At 45.1% G+C, this 25,544-nt stretch overlaps 1 protein-coding gene across 2 annotated transcripts; it reads right to left on the minus strand.

Moving 5' to 3' along the window:
* Positions 1–6,769: 6,769 nt before the first annotated feature.
* On the minus strand, positions 6,770–23,808 carry slc14a2 (solute carrier family 14 member 2). 2 transcript variants are annotated; one of them, XR_005473602.1, is made up of 10 exons: positions 23,747–23,808; positions 15,323–15,518; positions 14,543–14,732; positions 14,312–14,440; positions 10,750–10,942; positions 10,106–10,253; positions 9,850–9,984; positions 9,668–9,717; positions 7,090–7,658; positions 6,770–7,029 (listed from the first exon to the last, which is right to left on the minus strand). XR_005473602.1 is itself a non-coding variant. In XM_038975097.1 (9 exons), exons 1-9 carry the CDS (start codon positions 23,768–23,770, stop codon positions 7,263–7,265), a joined length of 1,461 nt encoding a protein of 486 aa, XP_038831025.1. In that variant the 5' UTR covers positions 23,771–23,808; the 3' UTR covers positions 6,770–7,262. The 2 variants fall into 2 exon arrangements, 1 of the variants encoding a protein (XP_038831025.1); XM_038975097.1 differs by having other exon boundaries at positions 6,770–7,658.
* Positions 23,809–25,544: the final 1,736 nt, after the last annotated feature.

Here is a 25,544-nt window from a genome sequence, read left to right on the forward strand (position 1 = left end):
CAAAGGAGGAATTGGCTTTGGGGGTGACCAGTGAGATGTACCTACTGGAGCGCGTGCTACGATGGTGACCAGTGAGCTGAGATAAGGCGGGGCCTTTACCTAGCAGAGACTTGCAGATAACCTGTAGCCAGTGGGTTTGGCGACGAGTATGAAGCGAGGGCCAACCAACGAGAGCGTACAGGTCGCAATGGTGGGTAGTGTATGGGGCTTTGGTGACAAAACGGATGGCACTGTTATAGACTGCATCCAGTTTGTTTAGTAGAGTGTTGGAGGCAATTTTATAGATGACATCACCGAAGTCGAGGATCGGTAGGATGGTCAGTTTTATGAGGGTATGTTTGGCAGCATGTGTGAAGGATGCTTTGTTGCGATATAGGAAGCCAATTCTAGATTTAATTTTGGATTGGATATGCTTAATGTGGGTCTGGAAGGAGAGTTTACAGTCTAACCAGACACCTAGGTATTTGTAGTTGTCCACGTATTCCAAGTCAGAGCCATCCAGAGTAGTGATGCTGGACGGGCGAGCAGGTGCGGGCAGTGATCGGTTGAATAGAATGCATTGACTTGCGTTTAAGAGCAGTTGGAGGCCACGGAAGGAGAGTTGTATGGCATTGAAGCTCGTCTGGAGGTTAGTTAACACGGTGTCCAAAGAGGGGCCAGAAGTATACAGAATGGTGTCGTCTGCATAGAGGTGTATCAGAGAATCACCAGCAGCAAGAGCAACATCATTGATGTATACAGAGAAGAGAGTCGGCCCGAGGATTGAACCCTGTGCCACCCCCATAGAGACTGCCAGAGGTCCGGACAACAGGCCCTCCGATTTGACACACTGAACTCTATCAGAGAACTAGTTGGTAAACCAGGCGAGGCAATCATTTGAGAAACCAAGGCTGCCTAGTCTGCCAATAAGAATATGGTGATTGACAGAGTCGAAAGCCTTGGCCAGGTCGATGAATACGGCTGCGCAGTAATGTCTCTTATCGATGGCGGTTATGATGTCGTTTAGGACCTTGAGCGTGGCTGAGGTGCACCCATGACCAGCTCTGAAACCAGATTGCATAGCGGAGAAGGTACTGTGGGATTCGAAATGGTCGGTAATCTGTTTGTTAACTTGGCTTTCGAAGACCTTAGAAAGATAGGGTAGGTCTGTAGCAGTTTGGGTCTAGAGTGTCTCCCCCTTTGAAGAGGGGGATGACCACGGCAGCTTTGCAATCTTTGGGAATCTCAGACGATACGAAAGAGAGGTTGAACAGGCTAGTAATAGGGGTTGCAACAATTTCGGCAGATAATTTTAGAAAGAGAGGGTCCAGATTGTCTAGCCCGGCTGATTTGTAGGGGTCTAGATTTTGCAGCTCTTTCAGAACATCAGCTATCTGGATTTGGGTAAAGGAGAAATGGTGGGGGCTTTGGCGGGTTGCTGTAGAGGGTGCGGGGCAGTTGCCCGGGGTAGGGGTAGCCAGGTGGAAAGCATGACCAGCCGTAGAGAAATGCTTATTGAAATTCTCAATTATAGTGGATTTATCAGTGGTGACAGTGTTTCCTAGCCTCAGAGCAGTTGGCAGCTGGGAGGAGGTGCTCTTATTCTCCATGGACTTTACAGTGTCCCAGAACCTTTTTGAGTTAGTTCTACAGGATGCAAATTTCTGTTTGAAAAAGCTAGCCTTAGCTTTCCTAACTGCCTGTGTATATTTGTTCCTAACTTCCCTGAAAAGTTGCATATCACGGGGGCTGTTCGATGCTAATGCAGAACGCCACAGGATGTTTTTGTGCTGTTCAAGGGCAGACAGGTCTGGAGTGAACCAAGGACTATATCTATTCCTAGTTCTACATTTTTTGAATGGGGCATGCTTATTTAAGATGGCGAGGAAGGCACTTTTAAAGAATAGCCAGGTATCATCTACTGACGGGATGATGTCAATGTCATTCCAGGATACCCCGGCCAGGTCGATTAGAAAGGCCTGCTGGCCTCACAGACCCATTACGGATGCTGGCAGTGATCGCTGAGATCTTGATTGAAAACAGCAGAGGTGTATTAGGAGGGCGAGTTACTTAGGATGACATCTATGAAGGTGCCCGTGTTTACGGATTTGGAGTTGTACCTGGTAGGTTCATTGATAATTTGTGTGAGATTGAGGGCATCAAGCTTGGATTGTAGGATGGCCGGGGTGTTAAGCACGTCCCAGTTTAGGTCACCTAGTAGCACGAGCTCAGAAGATAGATGGGGGGCAATCAATTCACATATGGTATCGAGGGCACAGCTGGGGGCAGAGGGAGGTCTATAGCAAGCGGCAACAGTGAGAGACGTGTTTCTGGAAAGGTGCATTTTTAGAAGTAGAAGCTCGAATTGTTTGGGTACAGACTTAGATAGCCTACAGAGTTCTGTATTACTATCTTTGCAGTAGATTGCAACACCGCCCCCTTTGGCAGTTCTATCTTATTGGAACATTTTATAGTTAGCGATGGAGATTTCAGTAACAAATAACATATCACATTTACATAAGTATTCAGATCCTTTACTCAGTACTTTGTTGAAGCACCGTTGGCAGCAATTACAGCCTTGCGTCTTTTTGGTATGACGCTACAAGTTTGGCAGACCTGTATATGGGTAGGTTCTCCCATTCCTCTCTGCAGATCCTCTCAAGCTCTGTCAGGTTGGATGGGGAGCGTTGCTGCCCAGCTATTTTCAGGTCTCCAGAGATGCTCAATCGGGTTCAAGTCCGAGCTCTGGCTTGGCCACTCAAGGACATTCAGAGTCTTGTCCTGAAGTCACTCCTGCATTGTCTTGGCTGTGTGCTTAGGGTCGTTGTCCTGTTGGAAGGTGAACCTTCACCCCAGTCTGAGGTCCTGAGTGCCCTGGAGCAGGTTTTCATCAAGGATCACTCTACTTTGCTCCGTTCATCTTTGCCTCGATCCTGACTAGTCTCCCAGTCCCACAGTATGATGCTGCCACCACCATGCTTCACCGTAGGGTTGGTGCCAAGTTTCCTCCAGATGTGACGCTTGGCATTCAGGCCAAAGAGTTTAGTCTTGGTTTCATCAGACCAGATAATCTTGTTTCTCATGGTCTGAGAGTCTTTAGTTGCCTTCTGGCAAACTCCAAGCGAGCTGTCATGTGCCTTTTACAGAGGAGTGGCTTCCGTCTGGCCACTCTACCATAAAGGCCTGATTGGTGGAGTGCTGCAGAGATGGTTGTCCTTCTGGAAGGTTCTCCCATCTCCACAGAGAAACTGTGACCAATGCCCTTCTCTCCCGATTGGTTAGTTTGGCCAGGCAGGCCAGCTCTAGGAAGAGTCTTGGTGGTTTCAAACTTCTTCCATTTAAGAATGATGGAGGCCACTGTGTTCTTGGGGACCTTCAATGCTGCAGAAATATTTTGGTACCCTTCCACAGGTCTATGCCTCAACACAGTCCTGTCTCGGAGCGCTACGGACAATTCCTTCAACCTCAGGGTTTGGTTTTTGCTCTGACATGCACTGTCAACTGTGGGACCTTATATATCCTCTATATAGACAGGTGTGTGCCTTTCCAAATCATGTCCAATCAATGGAATTTACCACAGGTGTACTCCAATTAAGTTGTAGAAACATCTCAAAGATGATCAATGGAAACAGGATGCACCTGAGCTCAATTTCGAGTCTCATAGCAAAGGTTCTGAATATTTCTGCTTTTTTCTTTTAAACATTTCTAAAAATCTGTTTTTCGCTTTGTCATTATGGGGTATTGTGTGTAGATTGCTGAGGATTTTTATTAAATCAATTTTAGAATAAGGCTGTAGCGTAACAATGTGGAAAAGGTCAAGGGGTCTGAATACTATCCGAAGACACTGTATTTATTTATAGGGACAGTGAACATTAATCAACATCAATATTACAATAATGCAACATCCATGTAAATGTGTCTGGGATAGCCAAAAGCTAATTTGCACCAGTAGTCCCAGGGCAGGTAAGGGCAATTACACAGCCATAATACAAATACATTACATAATCAGTGCAGTTTCTCAAGTCTGTGGGGTATTGCGTTCCAGTATATTGTAGCTCTAACAGAGAAGGCGGATTGACCGAGTTTACTGTGTCGAAAATGGACAAAGCAGTTACTGCCCTTGTTATCCTGGAGGTGCTTTCCTTGAGCATGATATGTCAAAATATTGTAGAGGTGGAGGGGCAAGACCATGCAGGATCTGAAAGACAAGACGTACTGCTTAAAGCTGTCCAGATTGAAAAAATGATGTATGTGAAAGATGTGACAATGGTGGTAGCGGTTTGATTTGTTATCAAAAAATCGTAAGTGTTTGTTGAGTTATAGTTTTCAGAATAGTAGCTCTTGCTTGTGACCAACATGTGAGGCAATATCTCAGATGTGAGATCTAGCATGCATATATAGTTTGGCGGCCTCCAGGGGAAGATAAGGTCTTATAAACCTAAAGCTGGATAATCCAAACTTGAACGTGTTAACCACCTTCTTCACTTGTTTCTTAAATGTCAAGTTGGAGTCCAAAATGACGGCGAGATACCAGAAGATAGACAAAACTTTCAGATTCTCCCTAATGACTGAACAGCTCTTTGGAAAGAATTAATGGTTTTCTTAAAGAAGTACATACAAACAGTCTTGTCAATATTTAAATGCAGGCAAGAATCAGTCATCCATTTAGAAACCGGTATCATAGCTTCAGTTAACTTGTTAACAACTTGTTTGTTTTTTGAGTGTACATACAGGACTGTATCATCTGCATGTTAACTTGTGGGCAAGCAAGTGGGAGATTGTTTATATAGATAGTAAACAGAAGGGGGCCTAATATTGACCCTTGTGGGACCCCAATGTTATTGTAAAGAGAGTCTGACTGAGTGTCCCCCAGACGAACCCTTTGGCTTCTATTATTCAGATAGGAATACATCCAACTAATGGCTTCCGTGGACACATTAAGGTAGGATAGTTTGGATAACAGGACCTCGTGATTCACAGTATCAAAGGCCATTCAAAAAGACTGCACCGACTTCACCACTTATATCCAGTTTAGATTTAATACACTCCAGAAAATGGCAATTGGCTGTTTCGGTAGAATGGTTAGTTCTGAATCCAAATTGCATTTGATGTATGTATGGAGTTGACCTGAATGAGGTGATCAGTCAGATGATCAGCCACCCTTGATAGCACTGGTAGAATGCTTATAGGTCAGGAATTTTCCACCAGTGTTGGGTCACCAAATTTTAAAACATGACATTTTCATACACAACTGAATGCATTCAACCGAAATGTGTCTCAACCCAACCCCTTTCAATCAGAGAGCTGCGGGGGACTGCCTTAATCGACGTCATGCTCAAGAGCAGAAAGGCAGATTTTTCCACCTTGCCGGGTTGGGATTCAAACCAGTGACCTTTTGATTACTGGCTCAATGCTCTTAACTGCTAGGCTACTTTAACCCTACAGCTACATGTTATATGTACCCAACTTCTTAGGGCTAGGCGTCCAGCTAGTGGGACAACTTCCAGTGAAACTGGAGGGCGTGCAATTCAAATAAATAATCATAAACATTTATTATGGATATTAAACATTTAGGTACATACAAGTGTCTTATATTGGTTGAAAGCTTACATTTTTGTTAATATAACTGCACTGTCCGATTTACAGTAGCCATTACAGCAAAAGCATCATGCCATGCGATTGTTTGAGGACGGCGCCCCACATCAAAATATTTTTCCACCGGCACAGGTTTAATAAATTCAGAATAGCGATTAAATATTCACTTACTTTTTGAAAATCTTCCTCTGATTTGTCATCCAAAGGGTCCCAGCTATAACATGTAGTGTTGTTCTGTTAGATAAAATCCTTCTTTATATCCCAAAAAGTCAGTTTAGTTGGTGCCATCGATTTGAGTAATCCACTCGTTCAACATGCAGAGAAAGGAATCTGAAAATCTACCCCTAAACTTTGGTTCAACAAGTCAAAATACTTTTCTCTTTACTCCTCAGATTCCCTAAAATGTAAACAAACTATAATATGTCTTACAGAAAGAAGTATGTTCAATAGGAAACCGATTTTAGCAGGTCCATTCTGTCTTCATCTCTCGCGCATACACGAATTTCCAAGACTGTGTCCCTGTAATAAAACTCATATTTCTTATTCGTTTTGGAAGTTACAAGCCTGAAACCTTGAACATAGACTGCTGACACCCTGTGGAAGTCATATGAATTGCACCCTGGGAGCTAGAATTCAGATGCCCCTATACTTTCCATTGTAAGAGCATGGGCTCTCAAAAACAAATCTGCTTGGTTTTTCTTTGGAATTTCTACAAACTGCAAAGTGTTTTCTTTCCAATGGTACCAATTATATGCATATCCTGGCTTCAGGGCCTGAGCAACAGGCAGTTTACTTTGGGCACGTCATTCAGGCGGAAATTGAGAAAAAAGGGGCCTATTATTAAATTAAGAGTATTTGAACTGGTGAACTGCAACTTCCTTGCTGCACCCTAGCTCTTATCCAATTGATCATTCAATAATCAGGACAGAATCTTCTAGTACAGTAACTACAGTAATTATGCATTATGTAATGGCATGTTGAGAATGTGCTACCTTATACCATTATAAGGGTGTGCCAATGGGCTTGACCTCCATACATTCTTACAGTGCATACCACTATATGGGTAGTGTGTGTCTGAGGGTGGTGTGTGTCACTGTGTGTATGTCCCATGACTACTCGAAGATACATGTGATGGTGGCATTTTCAAAGAGCAACAACCCTGAGCTTTTGTTAGAAAAATATACTTTTATTAGAATTCAAACCAAGCAAGTATAAAAGTACAAAGCTGTGGTAATATCCACTGTATAGCAGAGTTAGATATAATACCATACACTGGAATGACCTACTGTAGCCCTACCTGAGTGCTAGTTACCTGAGTGCTAGAGTTCTAGTTACCAGAGTGCTAGTTACCTGAGTGCTAGTTACCTGAGTGCTAGTTACCTGAGCTCTAGTTACCTGAGCTCTAGTTACCTGAGTGCTAGTTACCTGAGTGCTAGTTACCTGAGCTCTAGTTACCTGAGCTCTAGTTACCTGAGTGCTAGTTACCTGAGTGCTAGTTACCTGAGCTCTAGTTACCTGAGCTTTGGGCATTTTTCAGAAGTAATAAACAAGATAAGTTACATACAGTATGTATAATGCTAAAACTAACACTTCATACACCGTCTACAAACACACACACCCATCTGTCCATCACCTGAGTCTCTGCTACTCTATGTACATAGTAAAACATCTGGAGTCTGTTGATGAGCTCAGACATTTTCTGCCATGCTGCTCATTTCACCCAAGGCCACCTCCATCATCTCTTCCTCCTGAATCATAATTTCATTAATCTGCTTGCCTTCCATCCCATCACCCTTCTCTTTCCCATCCATCCTCTCCATCCTCAGCACCTCTTTCTCGTTGCCTAGCAGCTCCTGCTCCTTTGCTCTCCACCTTTCCTCATCTCTTTTCTTCTCTCCCTCTCTTTCCTTCTCCTCTCTCTCCAGCTTCTCCTTCTTGCGGAGCTTCCAGAAGAAGCGCAGGTTCCTCTCGGGGTAGGCCACGTTAGCCAGCGGCAGCTTGAATATGGTGTTGGTTTCCGTGGTAAACAGAAGGAAGGTGAGGGCGGAGAGACAGAAGGGCCAGGTGCAGGCTGGCAGGCCAAACTGAACAAAGAGAGAGAGGGAGTCAGATTTCAGAGATTTCAATTTTTATTTGTCACATGCGCTGAATACAACTGGGATAGACCTTGCCGTGAAACGCTTACTTACAAGAGTTAAGAAAATGTACTGGGCCATATGTACGACCCTCTGTAGTGCCTTACAGTCAGATATCGAGCAGTTGCCATACCAGGCGGCTATTCAACCAGTCAGGATGCTCTCGATGGTGCAGCTGTAGAACTTTTTGAGGATCTGAGGACCCATGCCAAATATTTTCTGTCTCCTGAGGGGGAATAGACATTGTCGTGCCCTCTTCACAACTGTCTTGGTGTGTTGGACCATGTCAGTTTGTTGGTTATGTGGACACCAAAGAACTTGAAGCTCTCGACCTGCTCCACTACAGCCCTGTTGATGTGAATGGCCAAAATCATCTCCTTTGTCTTGATCACGTTGAGGGAGAGTTTGTTGTCCCGGCACCACACTGTCAGGTCTCTGACCTCCTCCCTATAGGCTTTCTCATCGTAGTCGATGATCAGGCCTACCACCGTTGTGTCGTCGGCAACCTTACTGATGGTGTTGGAGTTTTGCTTGGCCACACAGTTGTGGGTGAACAGGGAGTATAGGAGGAGACTAAGCACGCACCCCTGAGGGGCCCCCGTGTTGAGGATTAGCGTGGCAGATGTATTGTTGCCTTCCTTTACCACCTGGGGGCGGCCCGTCAGGAAGTCCAGGATCCAGTTGCAGAGGGAGGTGTTTAGTCCCAGGGTCCTTAGCTTAGTAATGAGCTTTGAGGGCACTATGGTGTTGAATGCTGAGCTGTAGTCAATGAACAGCATTTTCACATAGGTGTTCCTTTTGTCCAGGTGGGAAAGGGCAGTGTGGAGTGCAATAGAGATTGCGTCTTCTGTGGATCTATTGGGATGGTATGTGAATTGGAGTGGGTTTCTGGGATGATGGTGTTGATGTGAGCTATGACCAGCCTTTCAAAGCATTTCATGGCTACAGACGTGAGTGCCACAGGTTGGTAGTCATTTAGGCAGGTTCCTTGGCATTCTTGGGCACAGGGATTATGGTGATCTGCTTGAAACATGTTGGTATTACAGACTTGGTCAGGGACAGGTTAAAAATGTCATTGAAGACACTTGCCAGTTGGTCCGCGCATGCTCTGAGTACACATCCTGGTAATACGTCTGGCCCTGTGGCCTTGTGAATGTTGACCTGTTTAAAGGTCTTACTCACATCGGCTACAGAGAGCGTGATCACACCGCTGGTGGGCTCTCAACGGATCAGCGGGTGCTCTCATGCATGCTTCAGTGTTGCTTGCTTCGAAGCGCGCATAGAAGTAATTTAGCTCATTTGGTAGGCTTGTGTCACTGGTTTGCTTGTGGCTGGGCTTCCCTTTGTAGTCCTTAAGAGTTTACAAGCCCTGCCACATCTGACGGGCATCAGAGCCGGTGTAGTAGGATTCAATCTTAGTCCTGTATTGACGCTTTGCCTGTTTGATGATACTCCTCAATGCCATCAGATGAATCACGGAACATATTCCAGTCAGTGCTCGCAAAACAGTCATGTAGCTTAGCATCTGCGTCATCTGACCACTTCCCTTATTGAGCGAGTCACTGGTACTTCCTGCTTTAGTTTTTGCTTGTAAGCAGGAATCAGGAGGATAGAATTATGGTCAGATTTGTCAAATGGAGGGCGAGGGAGAGCTTTGTATGAGTCTCTGTGTGTGAAGTAAAGGTGGTGTAGAGCTTTTGCCCTCTGGTTGCACATGTTACATGATGGTAGAAATGAGGTAAAACGGATGTAAGTTTTCATGCATTACAATCCCCGGCCACTAAGAGCGCCACCTCTGAATGAGCATTTTCTTGTTTGCTTATAGCCTTATACAGCTCGTTGAATGCGGTCTTAGTGTTTTTTCAAAATGTGTTTATGTGTCCCACATTGGGTGAATGAAATTAGGCTACTGTATAGATAACAGCATGACTGTCATATTCTCATAACATTGTACTTACTGTGGACATGACATTAGCGATGGCTGAGCCCAGATATGCACAGAAGAAAGCTGGTGAAGAAAAGGCACAGTCAAATTCAGTCATATTGCTACAGTACCACCCATCCAAACCTTTAAGGCCTTTAACCAGTCATGTGACACAGAGACAAGAGGTCACCAGTTGGCATTGCAGTGTGAACTCACCACAGGTGATTGCCAGCAGGTGTACCTGCCAGGTGAGAGCGTAGAACATCCCTCCAATAGCGATACAGGCTAGAACACAGTTATACCCCCACAGACCAAAGTAGATCGCCTCAAATGGAGCTGCCAGGGCCAGACCTTCAGGAAAAGAACCCACACTGGAATTCACTCAGCTGAACGATACTGTCCACTTCAAATACCTAATCTGGAACACTCGTGTTGTGTGTAGTCTGGTGGTTATGTACGTGTGTGTGTTTACCTGAGACCATACCGACTGCGGATCCAATGGTAGCATGAGCACAGGTGATGGGAGAGGAAATTAAGAGAGCGACCATGAAGATTCCTCCTGTCCAGGGGTTATCACACCCATACACCTGGCCTATACCTACTGGCACTGCTGTGAACAGCTGAGGAGAGACCGAGAGGTGATCAGACTCGAGTGTGTGTGTGCATGCGTGTGTGGCCAGGGGCAGTCACGTCATCAAAACCCACAGGCACCATACCACAGATGATCTGAGTGACACAAACACGCCTTCTGACTCGCATATAAATCAGAATCGGACAGAAATAGTATGACAGTTGAAACCCTCAACACATGCACAAGAATGTGTCCATCTTTTTTGTCATTTTGAAAAGGCTAAAGACATAGTTCTCAGGGAAACTACATCTCAGTGTGTATGTGAACTATTTCTGGCATGTGGCCATTCCAGATAGATGGGATTCCTAGAGTTACTGAATGACTCAGCCTGGAAGCTTCTAGAATACACCTGTACACACCTTCCTGAACACACTCACACAACCACACACCAGGCATTGACACAACACGCAGAAACAGTATACACACACACTCACTTTCTCTCTCACACACACGCACCCACATGTACACCCTGCTTTGTTTATTACCTTAGCTACGTCAACCTCAGCCCAGGTGATGTTGGCTAGTTCTGTGCGCGGCTGGATGAGGACTTGGGGGAAGTGGTGGTTGTAGTGGCCAGTAGCCACCATGTGGAGACATACCAGGATGTTGAAGGGAAGAGTGAACACTGGCAGGTCCCAACGACTATTAATGGACGCCAACGCACTGGACACTATAGGGCTGGAGGAGAGGAGGTTAATGTATGCTGCTCTACCACAATGATACATAATAACCTCTAATCTCTACAGTAGTCACAAGTCACAGTCGAGGTCAAATCTAGTCAGGCATCGTCAAATCTTGTTTTTACCTGTCACGTTCCTGACCTGTTTTCTCTTGTTTTGTATGTGTTTAGTTGGTCAGGGCGTGAGTTGGGATGGGCAGTCTGTGTTGTTTGTTCTATGTGGGAGTGTGTTGGTTAATTAGCCTTATATGGTTCTCAATCAGGGACAGGTGTTATTCATTTCCTCTGATTGAGAATCATATATAGGTAGGCTGTTTTACACTGTTAGTTCCTGGGTGATTGTCTTCCGTGTCTGTGTATGTTGCGCCACACGGGACTGTTTTCGGTATGTTTGTTTGTTCGGTTTTTGTGTAGTCTGTTTTCCCGGTTCGTGCGTTCTTCGTGTTACATGTAAGTTCTTACGTTCAGGTCAGTCTACATCGTTTATTGTTTTGTTAGTTAGTCAAGTATAGTTTGTTTTCGTCTTGTTTAAATAAATATCATGTCATATCACAACGCTGCGCCTTGGTCGAATCACTACTCCTCCTCTTCGTATGAAGAGGAGGAGGAAAGCCGTTACAGAATCACCCACCAACAAAAGATCAAGCAGCGGTGTAACGGGAGTAAGGGACAGCGCAAGAAGGAGGAATGGACATGGGAGGATATTTTGGACGGAAAGGGTTGCTACACATGGGAGGAGATTCTGGCTGGTAAGGATCGCCTCCCATGGGAACAGCTGGAGGCAGCTCGGAGAGCGGAGGAAACCGGAGAGAGGAACCGGCTTATGAGGGGACGCGTCTAGCACGGAAGCCCGAAAAGCCCGTGAGTACTACCCAAAAATGTATTGGGGGGGGGGGCTAAGAGGTAGTGGGCCGAGGGCAGGTAGGAGACCTGCGCCCACTTCCCAGGCTAACCGTGGAGAGCGGGAGTACGGGCAGACACCGTGTTACGCAGTAGAGCGCACGATGTCTCCTGTACGGGTTCATAGCCCGGTGCGGGTTATTCCACCTCCCCGCACTGGTAGGGCTAGATTGAGTATTGAGCCGGATGTCATGAAGCCGGCCCTACATATCTGGCCACCAGTACGTCTCCTCAGGCCGGCTTACATGGCACCAGCCTTACGCATGGTGTCCCCGGTTCGCCTACATAGCCCGGTGCGGGTTATTCCACCTCCCCGCACTGGTCGGGCAACGGGGAGCATTCAACCAGGTAAGGTTGGGCAGGCTCAATGCTCAAGGGAGCCAGTACGCCTGCACGGTCCGGTATTTCCGGCGCCACCTCCCCGCCCCAGCCCAGTACCACCAGTGCCTACTCCATGCACTCTCCCTATGGTGCGTGTCTCCAGCCCAGTGCCTCCAGTTCCGGCACCACGCACTAAGCCACCTGTGCGTCTCCAGAGCCCTGTACGCACTGTTCCTTCTCCCCGCACTCGCCCTGAGGTGCGTGCCCTTAGCCCGGTACCACCAGTGCCGGTACCACGCACCATGTCCATAGTGCGTTTTGAGAATCCAGTGTGCCCTGTCCCTGCTCCCCGCACTAGCCTGAAGGTGCGTGTCCTTAGTCCGGTGCCTCCAGTTCCGGCACCACGTACCAGGCCTACAGTGCGTCTCAGCCGGCCAGAGTCTGCCGTCTGCCCAACGGCGCCTGAACTGTCCGTCTGCCAAGCGCCGCATGAACTGCCCGTCTGTATTGAGCCTTCAAAGCCGCCCGTCTGCCATGAGCCTGCAAAGCCGCCCGTCTGCTATGAGCCTACAGAGCCTTCCGCCAGACAGGAGCCGCTAGAGCCTTCCGCCAGACAGGAGCCGCTAGAGCCTTCCGCCAGACAGGAGCAGCCAAAGCCTTCCGCCAGACAGGATCAGCCAGAGCCGCCAACCAGACAGGATCTGCCAGAGCCGCCAACCAGACAGGATCTGCCAGAGCCGCCAACCAGACAGGCTCTGCCAGAGCCGCCAACCAGACAGGCTCTGCCAGAGCCGCCAACCAGACAGGATCTGCCAGAGCCGCCAGCCAGCCATGAGCGTCCAGAGCCGTCAGCCAGCCATGAGCGTCCAGAGCCGTCAGCCAGCCATGAGCTACCCCTCAGCCCAGAGCTGCCATTAATCCTGAACTGCCCCTCAGTCCAGAGCTGTCTCTCTGTCCGGAGCTGCCCTTCAGTCCGGAGTTGCCCCTCTATCCTGAGCTATCTCTCTATCCTGACCTACCTCTCTGTCCTGAGCTATCTCTCTGTCCTGAGCTACCTTATCCCGGTGCTGCCCCTTATCTCAACGGTACCCTTTAAATTAAGTGGGTGGAATAGGAGGGTGGTCATTCAGAGGGGAATACGGAAGCTGGGATTGACTATGGTGGGGTGGGGACCTCGCCCAGAGCCTGAGCCACCACCGTGGTCAGATGCCCACCCAGACCCTCCCCTAGACTTTGTGCTGGTGCACCCGGAGTTCGCACCTTAAGGGGGGGGTTATGTCACGTTCCTGACCTGTTTTCTCTTGTTTTGTATGTGTTTAGTTGGTCAGGGCGTGAGTTGGGATGGACAGTCTGTGTTGTTTGTTCTATGTGGGAGTGTGTTGGTTAATTAGCCTTATATGGTTCTCAATCAGGGACAGGTGTTATTCATTTCCTCTGATTGAGAATCATATATAGGTAGGCTGTTTTACACTGTTAGTTTGTGGGTGATTGTCTTCCGTGTCTGTGTATGTTGCGCCACACGGGACTGTTTTCGGTATGTTTGTTTGTTCGGTTTTTGTGTAGTCTGTTTTCCCGGTTCGTGCGTTCTTCGTGTTACATGTAAGTTCTTACGTTCAGGTCAGTCTACATCGTTTATTGTTTTGTTAGTTAGTCAAGTATAGTTTGTTTTCGTCTTGTTTAAATAAATATCATGTCATATCACAACGCTGCGCCTTGGTCGAATCACTACTCCTCCTCTTCGTATGAAGAGGAGGAGGAAAGCCATTACATTACCATGTGGGGGAAAGTTATTTCCCTGTCCGTTCTGAGAAATGGTGATTGTCACAAGTCTATTAGTGCACTGCAGATATGGCTCGATATGTGCCAGTAAGACAGGACCATAATAACTGACATTAGTGAAAGTGGGTTAGACAAGGTAGAAAGAAAGTCATGAATGTCCTTTTGACCCGATGATGTGATGTAATAGAGGCAAAAAAGTGGGTCAGTTTGACGTCATGATGTGATTCTGATCTTAATGGGACAGATAGCCATCATTTCCTGGTACTGAAAAGAGTACATTGTTCAAATGTTTGATTCACGTGCAAAACCCCATGAGATGGTGGTTATCAGGTCATCTGATGGGTGTCTGGTGGCACTATCTAACTCACCAGGTCATAGACATGACGATGTTGGGCAGTAGGAGCCACCAGTACCAGTCTCCAGCGTTAGAGAACACGGCCATCAGCAGCCCCACCAAGATCCCATTGTAACCATACAGCCCCGCTGCAATCGCACCCCTAAAAGAGAGACAGACACACACAGTCAGAGATTGCATACGCACATGTTCACTCACATGCACACACATTCAGACACACGCACACACCTGGACACACACACACCTGCTCTGTTGCAGTATGAGGGCAGAGATGGTGGCGAAAAGTGTGCCCACGAAGCCGTTGAGAGCCCACCAGCGGTTCTGCAGGATCAGCCCAGCAAAGATCACTAGGCCACTCAGAGGATTGTTGACAAACATGACCTGGGCAGCACCACGGAGAACCCAGTCTAACAGCTGGAGCAGGAAGAACTGTTCTGGAGGGGGAGAATGGAGATGGGCAGCGGGTGAGGGAGAAAGAGAGAGTCAGGTTCATTAAAAAAATATGATATACGTTTCTTTGCACACAAAGCTATAGATAATCTGGTCATTGTATGCAGGTTTCTGTATTCTCACACACGTACATACAGTCCCCAACACAGGTCCTATTCGGGCTGTCAATTTGCAGAGAGATTTCAACAGAGCTGTATTGTATACTTTGCTGCATTGTCTAAAGATTATGAATGTCTTTCTTTTTCGGTGTTGTCACAGTCCTGGGCTTGGGATGGTCTGGATGTGTTTTCTCTGCTCATGGACATTGCCATTGGACAAAGAGTCAGAACCACACACTGTACAGTAAAATATGGAATTGGAGTTCTAGTGTCTGTCTCTGTGTTGGATAATGACAAATTATGTATTTTCTTTGTTGTAAAAGCATTCTGTTGAATTCATTACCTCAAGGTATATGTTAAGTTATTTGAAAAATTACGTTTTTACTCAATGATTTGTCAATGTTTTTGACTAACTGTATATAAGATAACTTAGCCTATTTGGAGAAGTGCCATGTTCAAATATAATCCGTACTTACTTTTCATCCACTCTGCAAACACCTCCATGTCTCCTGAGATGTAGGACAGTAACAGTAGGAGCCGGGCTTTGGCCTTCTGCTGGCAGGTGGGGACTGCAGACTTCCTAGCTTCGGCGTTTTCCCCCTGGGCCTTCTTCTGCTCCCCGCCCCCTGACACCTCTGGATCTGTGTTGGCCATCAGTGGCTGCTGCTCTTTCTGCGTGGAGGAGAAGAACAGAGAGTTAAACTTGCTGTAAACCTGGACCCAGACAAAGATCCAAGTCTATACAACTACTTCGACACAACATAGAAAACGTTCAACATGTACAAATATTATACTGAACAAAAATATAAACGCAACATGCAACAATTTCAAAGATTTTGCTGAGTTACAGTTCATAAAAGGAAATCAGTCAATTGAAATTAATTAATTAAGTTCAAATCTATGGATTTCACATGACTGGGCAGGGGTTGCAGCCATGGGTGGGCCTGGGGGGGCATAGGCCCACAAACCCGGGAGCCAGGCCCACCCACTGGGGAGCCAGGCTCAGCCAATCAAATGAGTTTTCCCCTACAAATGTAAACAAATTTGGACTAGTAACCGAAAGGTTGCAAGATCAAATCCCGAGCTGACAAGATACAAAATCTGTCCTTCTGCCCCTGAACAAGGCAGTTAACCCATCGTTCCTAGGCCATCATTGAAAATAAGAATTTGTTCTTAACTGACTTGCCTAGTTAAATAAAGGTAAAATAAAACAGTGATATGCTTACTTATGAGCCCATTCTCTACAGTGCAGAGATAAAAAGTAAGACAAATATTTGCTAAATAAAAAAAGGAAATAGTAGCACAGTAAAACAAGAAGTACCAGTACCAAGTCAATGTGCTGGGATACCAAGTAGTTGAGGTAATACAGGTAATACAGGATGTACACTACCGTTCAAAAGTTTGGGGTCACTTAGAAATGTCCTTGTTTTTGAAAGAAAAGCACATTTTTTGTCCATTTAAATAACATCAAATTGATCAGAAATACAGTGTACACATTGTTAATGTTGTAAATAACTATTGCAGCTGGAAACGACTGATTTTTAATGAAATATCTACATAGGCGCACAGAGGTCCGTTATCAGCAACCATCACTCCTGTGTTCCAATGGCACGGTGTATTAGCTAATCCAAGTTTATAATTTTAAAAGGATAATTGATCTGTCACGAATCCCGCTTCCTGAGTCTGTTTTTGCCTGTGTTCTGTCCTGGAGTGTTTTTTCCGGTGTCCTGGAACGCACCCTGTCTGGTTGCCGGGCGACGTAGCTAGTTGGAAGATCTCTGAGTACCCGCACCTGTATCCCATCAGCTATCTGCACACCTGGTCCTGATCATCACCCCTCCACTTCATAAGCGCTGACCTGACATCCATTCCCTGCCGGATCGTTAGCCATGAACAGTATGTTGTGCCAGTGTATCAGCCTCCTGTTTGATAGAGTTTGTTTTGTTGTTTTGTTGTTTTGTACGTCTTGCTTGCCTTGAACTCACCTCCGTTTTTTCTGTCTACAGTCATTCACCCGGAACACTCATCCCATCCCTACCTGGTCGTCGGTGACTTCAGTTCCTTCCTTGGATCTGCCTATTCAATCCCATCAACTCACCTCCGCTACCCACTCCGCCACTTGGATTTTTCTATCACCACATTTCAACTTGTAAATAAATACTCACCTTCGTCTTACTCTCCTTGTCCTGGTCTGCTTCTGGGTTCGACTTTAGAAAACCGTGACATGATCATTAGAAAACCCTTTTGCAATTATGTTAGCACAGCTGAAAACTATTGTGCTGATTAAAGAAACAATAAAACTGGCCTTTAGACTAGTTGAGTATCTGGAGCATCAGCATTTGTGGGTTCGATTACAGGCTCAAAATGGCCTTGAGGTAATGAACCTTGAGGTAATGAACAGGCTCAAAATGGCCAAACAAATAACTTTCTTCTGAAACTCTTCAGTCTATTCTTGTCCTGAGAAATGAAGGCTATTCCATGCGAGAAATGGCCAGGAAACTGAAGATCTCGGACAACGCTGTGTACTACTCTCTTCACAGAACAGTACAAACTGGCTGTACATGTTCTCTCATTTATTTTCCACAATGAGCAAATTTCAGGTCTGCTGAGTGCAAATTTAAACTTGTGAAAATTCTGTGCAACTTCCAGCTCTCATTTACTATGAACACCGAAGATCTACCCGCTTACAGTTTTAACAGTGGCCAAGTAGGCTACTGTGGCTATTTTATCATAATGTAGGCCTACCAGAGGGGTCTACCATCAAAAACAATGGAGAAACATGAAAATAGCTGTTCTATCATTCAGCCTACAGTAGCAGCCAATGTGTGGTGTTCAATGTAGGACTACATTCCATGAGACTTTAGGGAAAAAAACATGCAGGGCTTGATATAACCTGTTTATCATCTTGTCCTTCAGACAAGGAGGTGACTGAAAATGTTATTGTGTTGTTTTATGCAAACAAAAGCATTATTCTTCCCATACTACTATTACAGAGAATCAGACAAATTATGCTACCCTCTGTCTACTGGCTACTTCGCTTATTCAAGCCTGTCTCAAAATACAACACTGCCCCTTTAAGACAAAAAAAAGCTCTTTACCTGACTTGCTTTTTTAAAAAGATGTCTAGAAATGTACACATGCTATACTCTTGTAGGAAGCAATCACTCCCTGATTTCTGACTACAGATGATCTATAACTGGGCTAATAACTCACTAACTAGCAAAAGATATGAACAAAATGTGCAGTCCAGTTTGAGTTAAATGGCACAGATCATCCATACATGGCAATGGTCATATACAGTGCATTCAGAAAGTATTCAGACCCCTTTACCTTTTCCACATTTTGTTACGTCACAGCCTTATTCTAAAATGGATTAAATAGTTTTTGTTCCTCATCTATCTACAGTTGAAGTCGGAAGTTTACATACACCTTAGCCAAATACATTTAAACTCAGTTTTTCACAATTCCTGACATTTAATTCTAGTAAAAATTCCCTGTCTTAGGTCAGTTAGGATCACCACTTTATTTTAAGAATGTGAAATGTCAGAATAATAGTAGAGAGAATGATTTACTTCAGCTTTTATTTATTTCATCACATTCCCAGTGGGTCAGAAGTTTGCATACACTCAAACAATTTAAAGGCAATGCTACCAAATACTAATTAACTTGGGTCAAACGTTTTTGGGTAGCCTTCCTCAAATTTCCCACAATAAGTTGGGTGAACTTTGGCCCATTCCTCCTGACAGAGCTGGTGCAACTGAATCAGGTTTGTAGGCCTCCCTGCTCGTGCACGCTTTTTCAGTTCTGCCCACAAATTCTCTATAGGATTGAGGTCAGGGCTTTGTGATGGCCACTCCAATACCTTGACTTTGTTGTCCTTAAGCCATTTTGCCACAACTTTAGAAGTATGCTTGGGGTCATTGTCCATTTGGAAGACCCATTTGCGACCAAGCTTTAACCTCCTGACTGATGTCTTGAGATGCTGCCTCAATATATCCACATAATTTTCCTGCCTCATGATGATATCTATTTTGTGAAGTGCACCAGTCCGTCCTGCAGCAAAGCACCCCCACAACATGATGCTGCCACCCCCGTGCTTCAAGGTTGGGATGGTGTTCTTCAGCTTGCAATCCTCCCCCTTTTTCCTCCAAACATAATGATGGTCATTATGGCCAAACAGTTCAAATTCTGTTTCATCAGACCAGAGGACATTTCTCCAAGAAGTACAATCTTTGTCCCCATGTGCAGTTGCAAACCGTAGTCTGTCTTTTTTATGACGGTTTTGGAGCAGTGGATTCTTCCCTGCTAAATAGCCTTTCAGGTTATGTCGATATAGGACTCGTTTTACTGTGGATATAGATACTTTTGTACTTGTTTCCTCCAGCATCTTCCCAATTTCCTTTGCTGTTGTTCTGGGATTGATTTTTCGCACCAAAGTACGTTCAGCTCTAGGAGACAGAACGCGTCTCCTTCCTGAGCGGTATGACGGCTGCGTGGTCCCATGGTATTTATACTTGCTCACTATTGTTCGTACAGATGAACGTGGTACCTTCAGGCGTTTGGAAATTACTCCCAAGGATGAACCAGACTTGTGGAGGTCTACAATTTTTTTTCTGAGGTCTTGGCTGATTTCTTTTGATTTTCCCATGATGTCAAGCAAAGAGGCACTGAGTTTGAAGGTAGGTCTTGAAATACATCCACAGGTACACCTCCAATTGACTCAAATGATGTCAATTAGCCTATCAGAAGCTTCTAAAGCCATGTCATCATTTTCTGGAATTTTCCAAGCTGTTTAAAGGCAGAGTCAAATTAGTGTATGTAAACTTCTGACCCACAGGAATTGTGATACAGTGAATTATAAGTGCAATAATCTGTCTGTAAACAGTTGTTGGAAAAATTACTTGTGTCATGCACAAAGTAGATGTCCTAACCGACTTGACAAAACTATAGTTTGTTAACAAGACATTTGTAGAGTGGTTGAAAAACGAGTTTTAATGACTCCAACCTAAGTGTATGTTAACTTCCGTCTTCAACTGTACACACAATACCCCATAATCTCAAAGCAATAACAGGTTTTTAGAAATTTTTGCAAATGTATTAAAAATAAAACACGGAAATATCACATTTACATAAGTATTCAGACAGTATACTCAGTACTTTGTTGAAGCACCTTTGGCAGCGATTACAGACTCAAGTCTTCTTGGGTATGTCGCTACAGACTTGACACACCTGTATTTGGGGTGCGTCACTGCACAGCTATTTTCATTTTTTTCCAGACATGTTCGACTGTGTGCTTAGGGTTGTTGTCCTGTTGGAAGGGAAACCTTCACCCCACTCTGAGGTCCTGAGCACTCTGGAGCAGGTTTTCATCAAGGATCTCTCTGTACTTTGCTCCGTTCATCTTTCCCTCAATCCCGACTAGTCTTCCGGTCCCTGCCGCTGAAAATCATCCCCACAGCATGATGCTGCCACCACCATACTTCACCATAGGGATGGTGCCAGGTTTCCTCCAGATCTGACGCTTGGCATTCAGGCCAAAGAGTTCAATATTGGTTTCATCGGAGCAGAGAATCTTGTTTCTCAGAGTCCTTTAGGTGCCTTTTGGCAAAATCCAAGCAGGCTGTCATGTGCCTTTTACTGAGGAGTGGCTCCGCATGGCCAGTCTACCATAAAGGTCTTGTTGGTGGAGTGCTGCAGAGATGGTTGTCCTTCTGGAAAGTTCTCCCATCTCCACAGAGGAATTCTGGAGCTCTGTCAGAGTGACCATCGGGTTCTTGGTCACCTCCCTGACCAAGGCCCTTCTCCCCCAATTGCTCAGTTTGCCGTCAGAGTTTGGTGGTTCTAAACTTCTTCCATTTAAGAATAATGGAGGCCACTGTGTTCTTGGGGACCTTCAAAGCTGCATTTTTTGGTACCATTCCCCAGATCTGTGCCTCGACACAATCCTGTCTCGGATCTCTATGGACAATTCCTTCGACCTCGGCTTGGTTTTTGCTCTGACATGCACTGTCAACTGTGGGACCTTAAACAATGGCCACTCTTTAAGGTGAGGTACTGATAACAGAACAGAACAAAATGTTGGTTATAATATAAATCTCACTGCAAATGAGAACTGTGTGACTGTGTGACTTTCATTCATGTTCATTCATGTAAAAAGTGTTTTCAGCCGACTTTAAAAAGTCAAGGACACAACCGACAATACAATTTCTAGTTCACTTAACTTTGGGGGACAGAAAAGTTCTGCTAACATGCATTCTTAAGTTGTCTCAAAAGTTGAGTGAACTAGAAATGATTTTGCAGCTGGTTAACTTGATCTTTTTAAACTTTTTATTTCAAGTCCTCCTAATTTAACGATGTAAGAATATCCTCAGCTGAACTATTTAAACTCCATGGACTCAAACCCAGGTCCAGCGACTGTCCCCTTGGTCATTACGCCAAGAGATACAAAGTTGGATCACCGATAAAATAGCTGTTTGCTCAATTATGGAATTATTATGTTATTGACAGATGGCTGTTAAATTTTTTGGGGGTTGAGAGCAGACAGTGGGTTCTTACAAATTTGCTCTGACTAACCACACACCAGATAAACAGGTAAAACAATCTCACTAATGGTTTGAACAAATTCACTTCACGTTTTGATATATCTGGTTTAATGCATCATATTTCAGTCTCTAAAAAATGTTTTAAGTTGTAAACTGGTTCCTGACAAGTAAATTGATAAAAAATAAAGTTAAATACATCTTGCCGAAACGCACACTGGGTAACTGTCACGAATCCCGCCGAAGATGGTGCCTCTTCCTGTTCGGGCGGCGCTCGGCGGTCGTCGTCACCGGCCTACTAGCTGCCATCGATTCTCTTCTTTTTGTTTCTGTTAGTTTGGGCTGATTGGGTGCACCTGTTTTGAGTTTAGTTTTGTGGGTAGGCTATTTAAGGGCAGTAGGCCCGCTGGCTTTTGTGCGGGCTTGTTATTCTGTTAGTGGTGTTTGTATTTCGTGTGGATTTTGTCCTTGTTTATTGTGGACTGGATGTTGACGCGCCCTTTTGTTGTGTGGCGTAGCCATCTCGTTTATCTTCTATTTTGGAATATTAAAATATATCCACTTGCTCGAAACTACCCTGCTCTCTGCGCCTGACTCCTTCATTCACCATTGGATACGTAACAGTAACATGTTAATGAGACACGTATTTAAGCCAACACAGTATTTTACTTTGCGGATCTCAGCAAACTGAACTCAGCTATTTGTGTTGTTATGACAAACTTACCGTTCAGTTTCACTATTTCAGTTCACTCAACATTGTTTTATTAATTTGGTTCGTGGAGTATTCCACACCAGCTCAACAACTTCCCATTTTTAAGTCCAGCCAACTTAGATATTTATGCTGAATTGACTTTTTATATGTTAAATTTGTTTTACAGTGCAGCACCTACACCAATTAGTGGTGTACACTAATATTATATAATAATATTTTGGGGGGGTGTTTTTTAACATTACTTTTCTTCTGTAGGATATTCCCAAGAATATCTCCAGTTTCTATAGTGCCTTAACGCAAGAACTTCCATCCGTATTCCAGTCAAAGGTAAGCCAGGCCATAGACGGGTCTTTGTGTGTCATAATCATAATGATATCATCAATCGAGAGCTCAAGTTCCATGGTGTCCACATCACTAAGGACCTATCATGGTCCAAACACACAGGAAGAGTGTACGACAACACCTCTTCCCCCTCTGGAGGCTGACAGATTTGGCATGGGCCCTCAGATCCTCAAAAAGTTCTACAGCTGCACCATTGAGAGCATCTTGACTGGCTGCATCACTGTGTGGTATGAAAACTGCTCAGCATCCAACTACAAGGCGCTAGAGAGGGTAGTGCGTACGGCCCAGTACATCACTGGGACCGAACTCCTACCTGTATACCAGGCGGTGTCAGAGTAAGGCACTAAAAAAGGTCAAAGACTCCAACCACCCAAATCTTAGACTCTCTCTGCTATTGCACAGCAAGTGGTCCCAGAGTGCCAAGTCTGTGACCAAAAGGCACCTGAACAGCTTCTACCCCCAAGCGATAAGTGAGCCGAACGGTTAATCAGATGGCTACCCGTACAATTTACATTGACCCACCTTCATAATTTATTTCTTTATCTTAATTGTATTACACTGACTCCCTTTCACTAGCTCTATGCACACACACGAGACTATATGCACACACTCACACATACTACACTTTACCTATGCTACTACTCTGTTCATTATATCCTGATTGCCTAGTCACTTTACCACAACCCACATGCAATGTTCCCTGTAAGCTGTATGTGTGTGAGGATTCGCAGTAGCCTGAGACTGCCTAGCAGCTCCCCAGGACTGCCATGCAGAGCGCAGAAGAAATATCAGTGAGAGAAGCACAAGATTGAACTTCAAGTTTTTCCTGTTAGCTAACTCTTAACACTATCAATGTTTCCCTTTACTGTGGCAATTGTGATAGAATCAAGGCAATATTAGCCACTTTCAATACATCATACCGAAACAAAACGAACTATGCAAGATATTTTTTTGTAGTCAGAACCCAGGACTCTATTGGACTCTATTGCTCACGACTCTGTTGTGCACGAGACCGTACGGCACAGCCAATCAGAGCTGCAGTAGGCCAAAATAGACCATTGACATACAATTCATTCGGAAAGTGTTCATACCCTATATAAGGTGGCCATTGTTGCCATTGTTTATGTCTTTATAATGTTACCATTTAACATTATCCTTATATAATACTATCTACGTAGGATGAATTATTGGCATGTCCAACCTTCCCATTTTTTACACAGATCTGTGCCCTTTTGCACTACAAAAATGTTGCCTCCATTTAGACAGAAAGGAAACGAGAAGAATGAGTAGTGCAGTGTGTGTCCTACCTTTGTGTGATGTGGTCCAGGCATATATGTTTCCAGTAGGGCAAGGTGCTGTGTGTGGCAGCTGCTCTGAAGCTCTGCTGTAGCAGGGCTCCCACCACTGTTTTTATACCTCACAACATTCCTACACTCCTCCTCTGATGAACAAGAATGAAAAAGTTCAACCGTGCGCAACTTAACTTTGATATGGAATGTGTGTGTGAGAGAGAGATGGCCTTGACCTATGGGTGTTCTATCAGCAGGTCCTGTCCATTAGCCAGCCACACAACTGTTAGCATCTTGACTTTTGACCTGTGAGAGATTTACCCTACAGAGAGAGTTTTATAATTTTCCAGTGTTTGAATAAAACTTGACATGCACAATTCCAATGGCATACTTCCGGCGCCGACCGAGATGGCCGCCTCGCTTCGCGTTCCTAGGAAAATATGCAGTATTTTGTTTTTTTATGTGTTATTCCTTACATTGGTACCCCAGGTAATCTTAGGTTTCATTACATACAGTCGGGAGGAACTACTGAATATAAGAGCAACGTCAACTCACCATCGTTACAACCAGGAATATTACTTTCCCGAAGCGGATCCAGTGTTTTGCCTTCCACCCAATACAATGGATCTGATCCCAGCCGGCGACCCTAAGCGACGCCGTAAAAGGGGCAAACGAAGCGGTCTCCTGGTCAGGCTTCGGAGAAGGGCACATCGCGCTCCACTCCCTAGCATACTACTCGCCAATGTCCAGTCTCTTGACAATAAGGTTGATGAAATCCGAGCAAGGGTAACATTCCAGAGAGACATCAGAGATTGTAACGTTCTTTGCTTCACGGAAACATGGCTCACTCGAGAGACGCTAACGGAGTCGGTGCAGCCAGCTGGTTTCTTCACGCATCGCGCCGACAGAAACAAACATCTTTCTGGTAAAAAGAGGGGCGGGGGTGTATGCCTTATGATTAACGAGACGTGGTGTGATCATAACAACATACAGGAACTCAAGTCATTCTGTTCACCTGATCTAGAATTCCTCACAATCAAATGTCGACCGCATTATCTACCAAGGGAATTCTCTTCGATTATAATCACAGCCGTATATATTCCCCCCCAAGCAGACACATCGATGGCCCTGAACGAACTTTATCTGACTCTTTGTAAACTGGAAACCACACACCCTGAGGCTGCATTCATCGTAGCTGGGGATTTTAACAAGGCTAATCTGAAAACAAAACTCCCTAAATTCTATCAGCATATCGATTGTGCTACCAGGGCTGGTAAAACCTTGGATCATTGTTATACTAACTTCCGCAACGCATATAAGGCCCTCCCCCGCCCTCCTTTCGGAAAAGCTGACCACGACTCCATTTTGTTGCTTCCAGCCTACAAACAGAAACTAAAACAGCAAGCTCCCTCGCTCAGGTCTGTTCAACGCTGGTCCGACCAATCTGATTCCACGCTTCAAGACTGCTTCGATCACGTGGATTGGGATATGTTCCGCATTGCGTCCAACAACAACATTGACGAATACGCTGATTCGGTGAGCGAGTTCATTAGAAAGTGCATTGACGATGTCGTACCCACAGCAACGATTAAAACATTCCCAAACCAGAAACCGTGGATTGATGGCAGCATTCGCGTGAAACTGAAAGCGCGAACCACTGCTTTTAACCAGGGCAAGGTGACCAGAAACATGACCGAATACAAACAGTGTAGCTATTCTCTCCGCAAGGCAATCAAACAAGCTAAGTCCCAGTATAGAGACAAAGTAGAGTCGCAATTCAACAGCTCAGACACAAGAGGTATGTGGCAGGGTCTAC

Source organism: Salvelinus namaycush, chromosome 1 (genome assembly GCF_016432855.1).
Source record: "Salvelinus namaycush isolate Seneca chromosome 1, SaNama_1.0, whole genome shotgun sequence".
In the NCBI taxonomy this organism is placed as follows: Eukaryota; Metazoa; Chordata; class Actinopteri; order Salmoniformes; family Salmonidae; genus Salvelinus; species Salvelinus namaycush.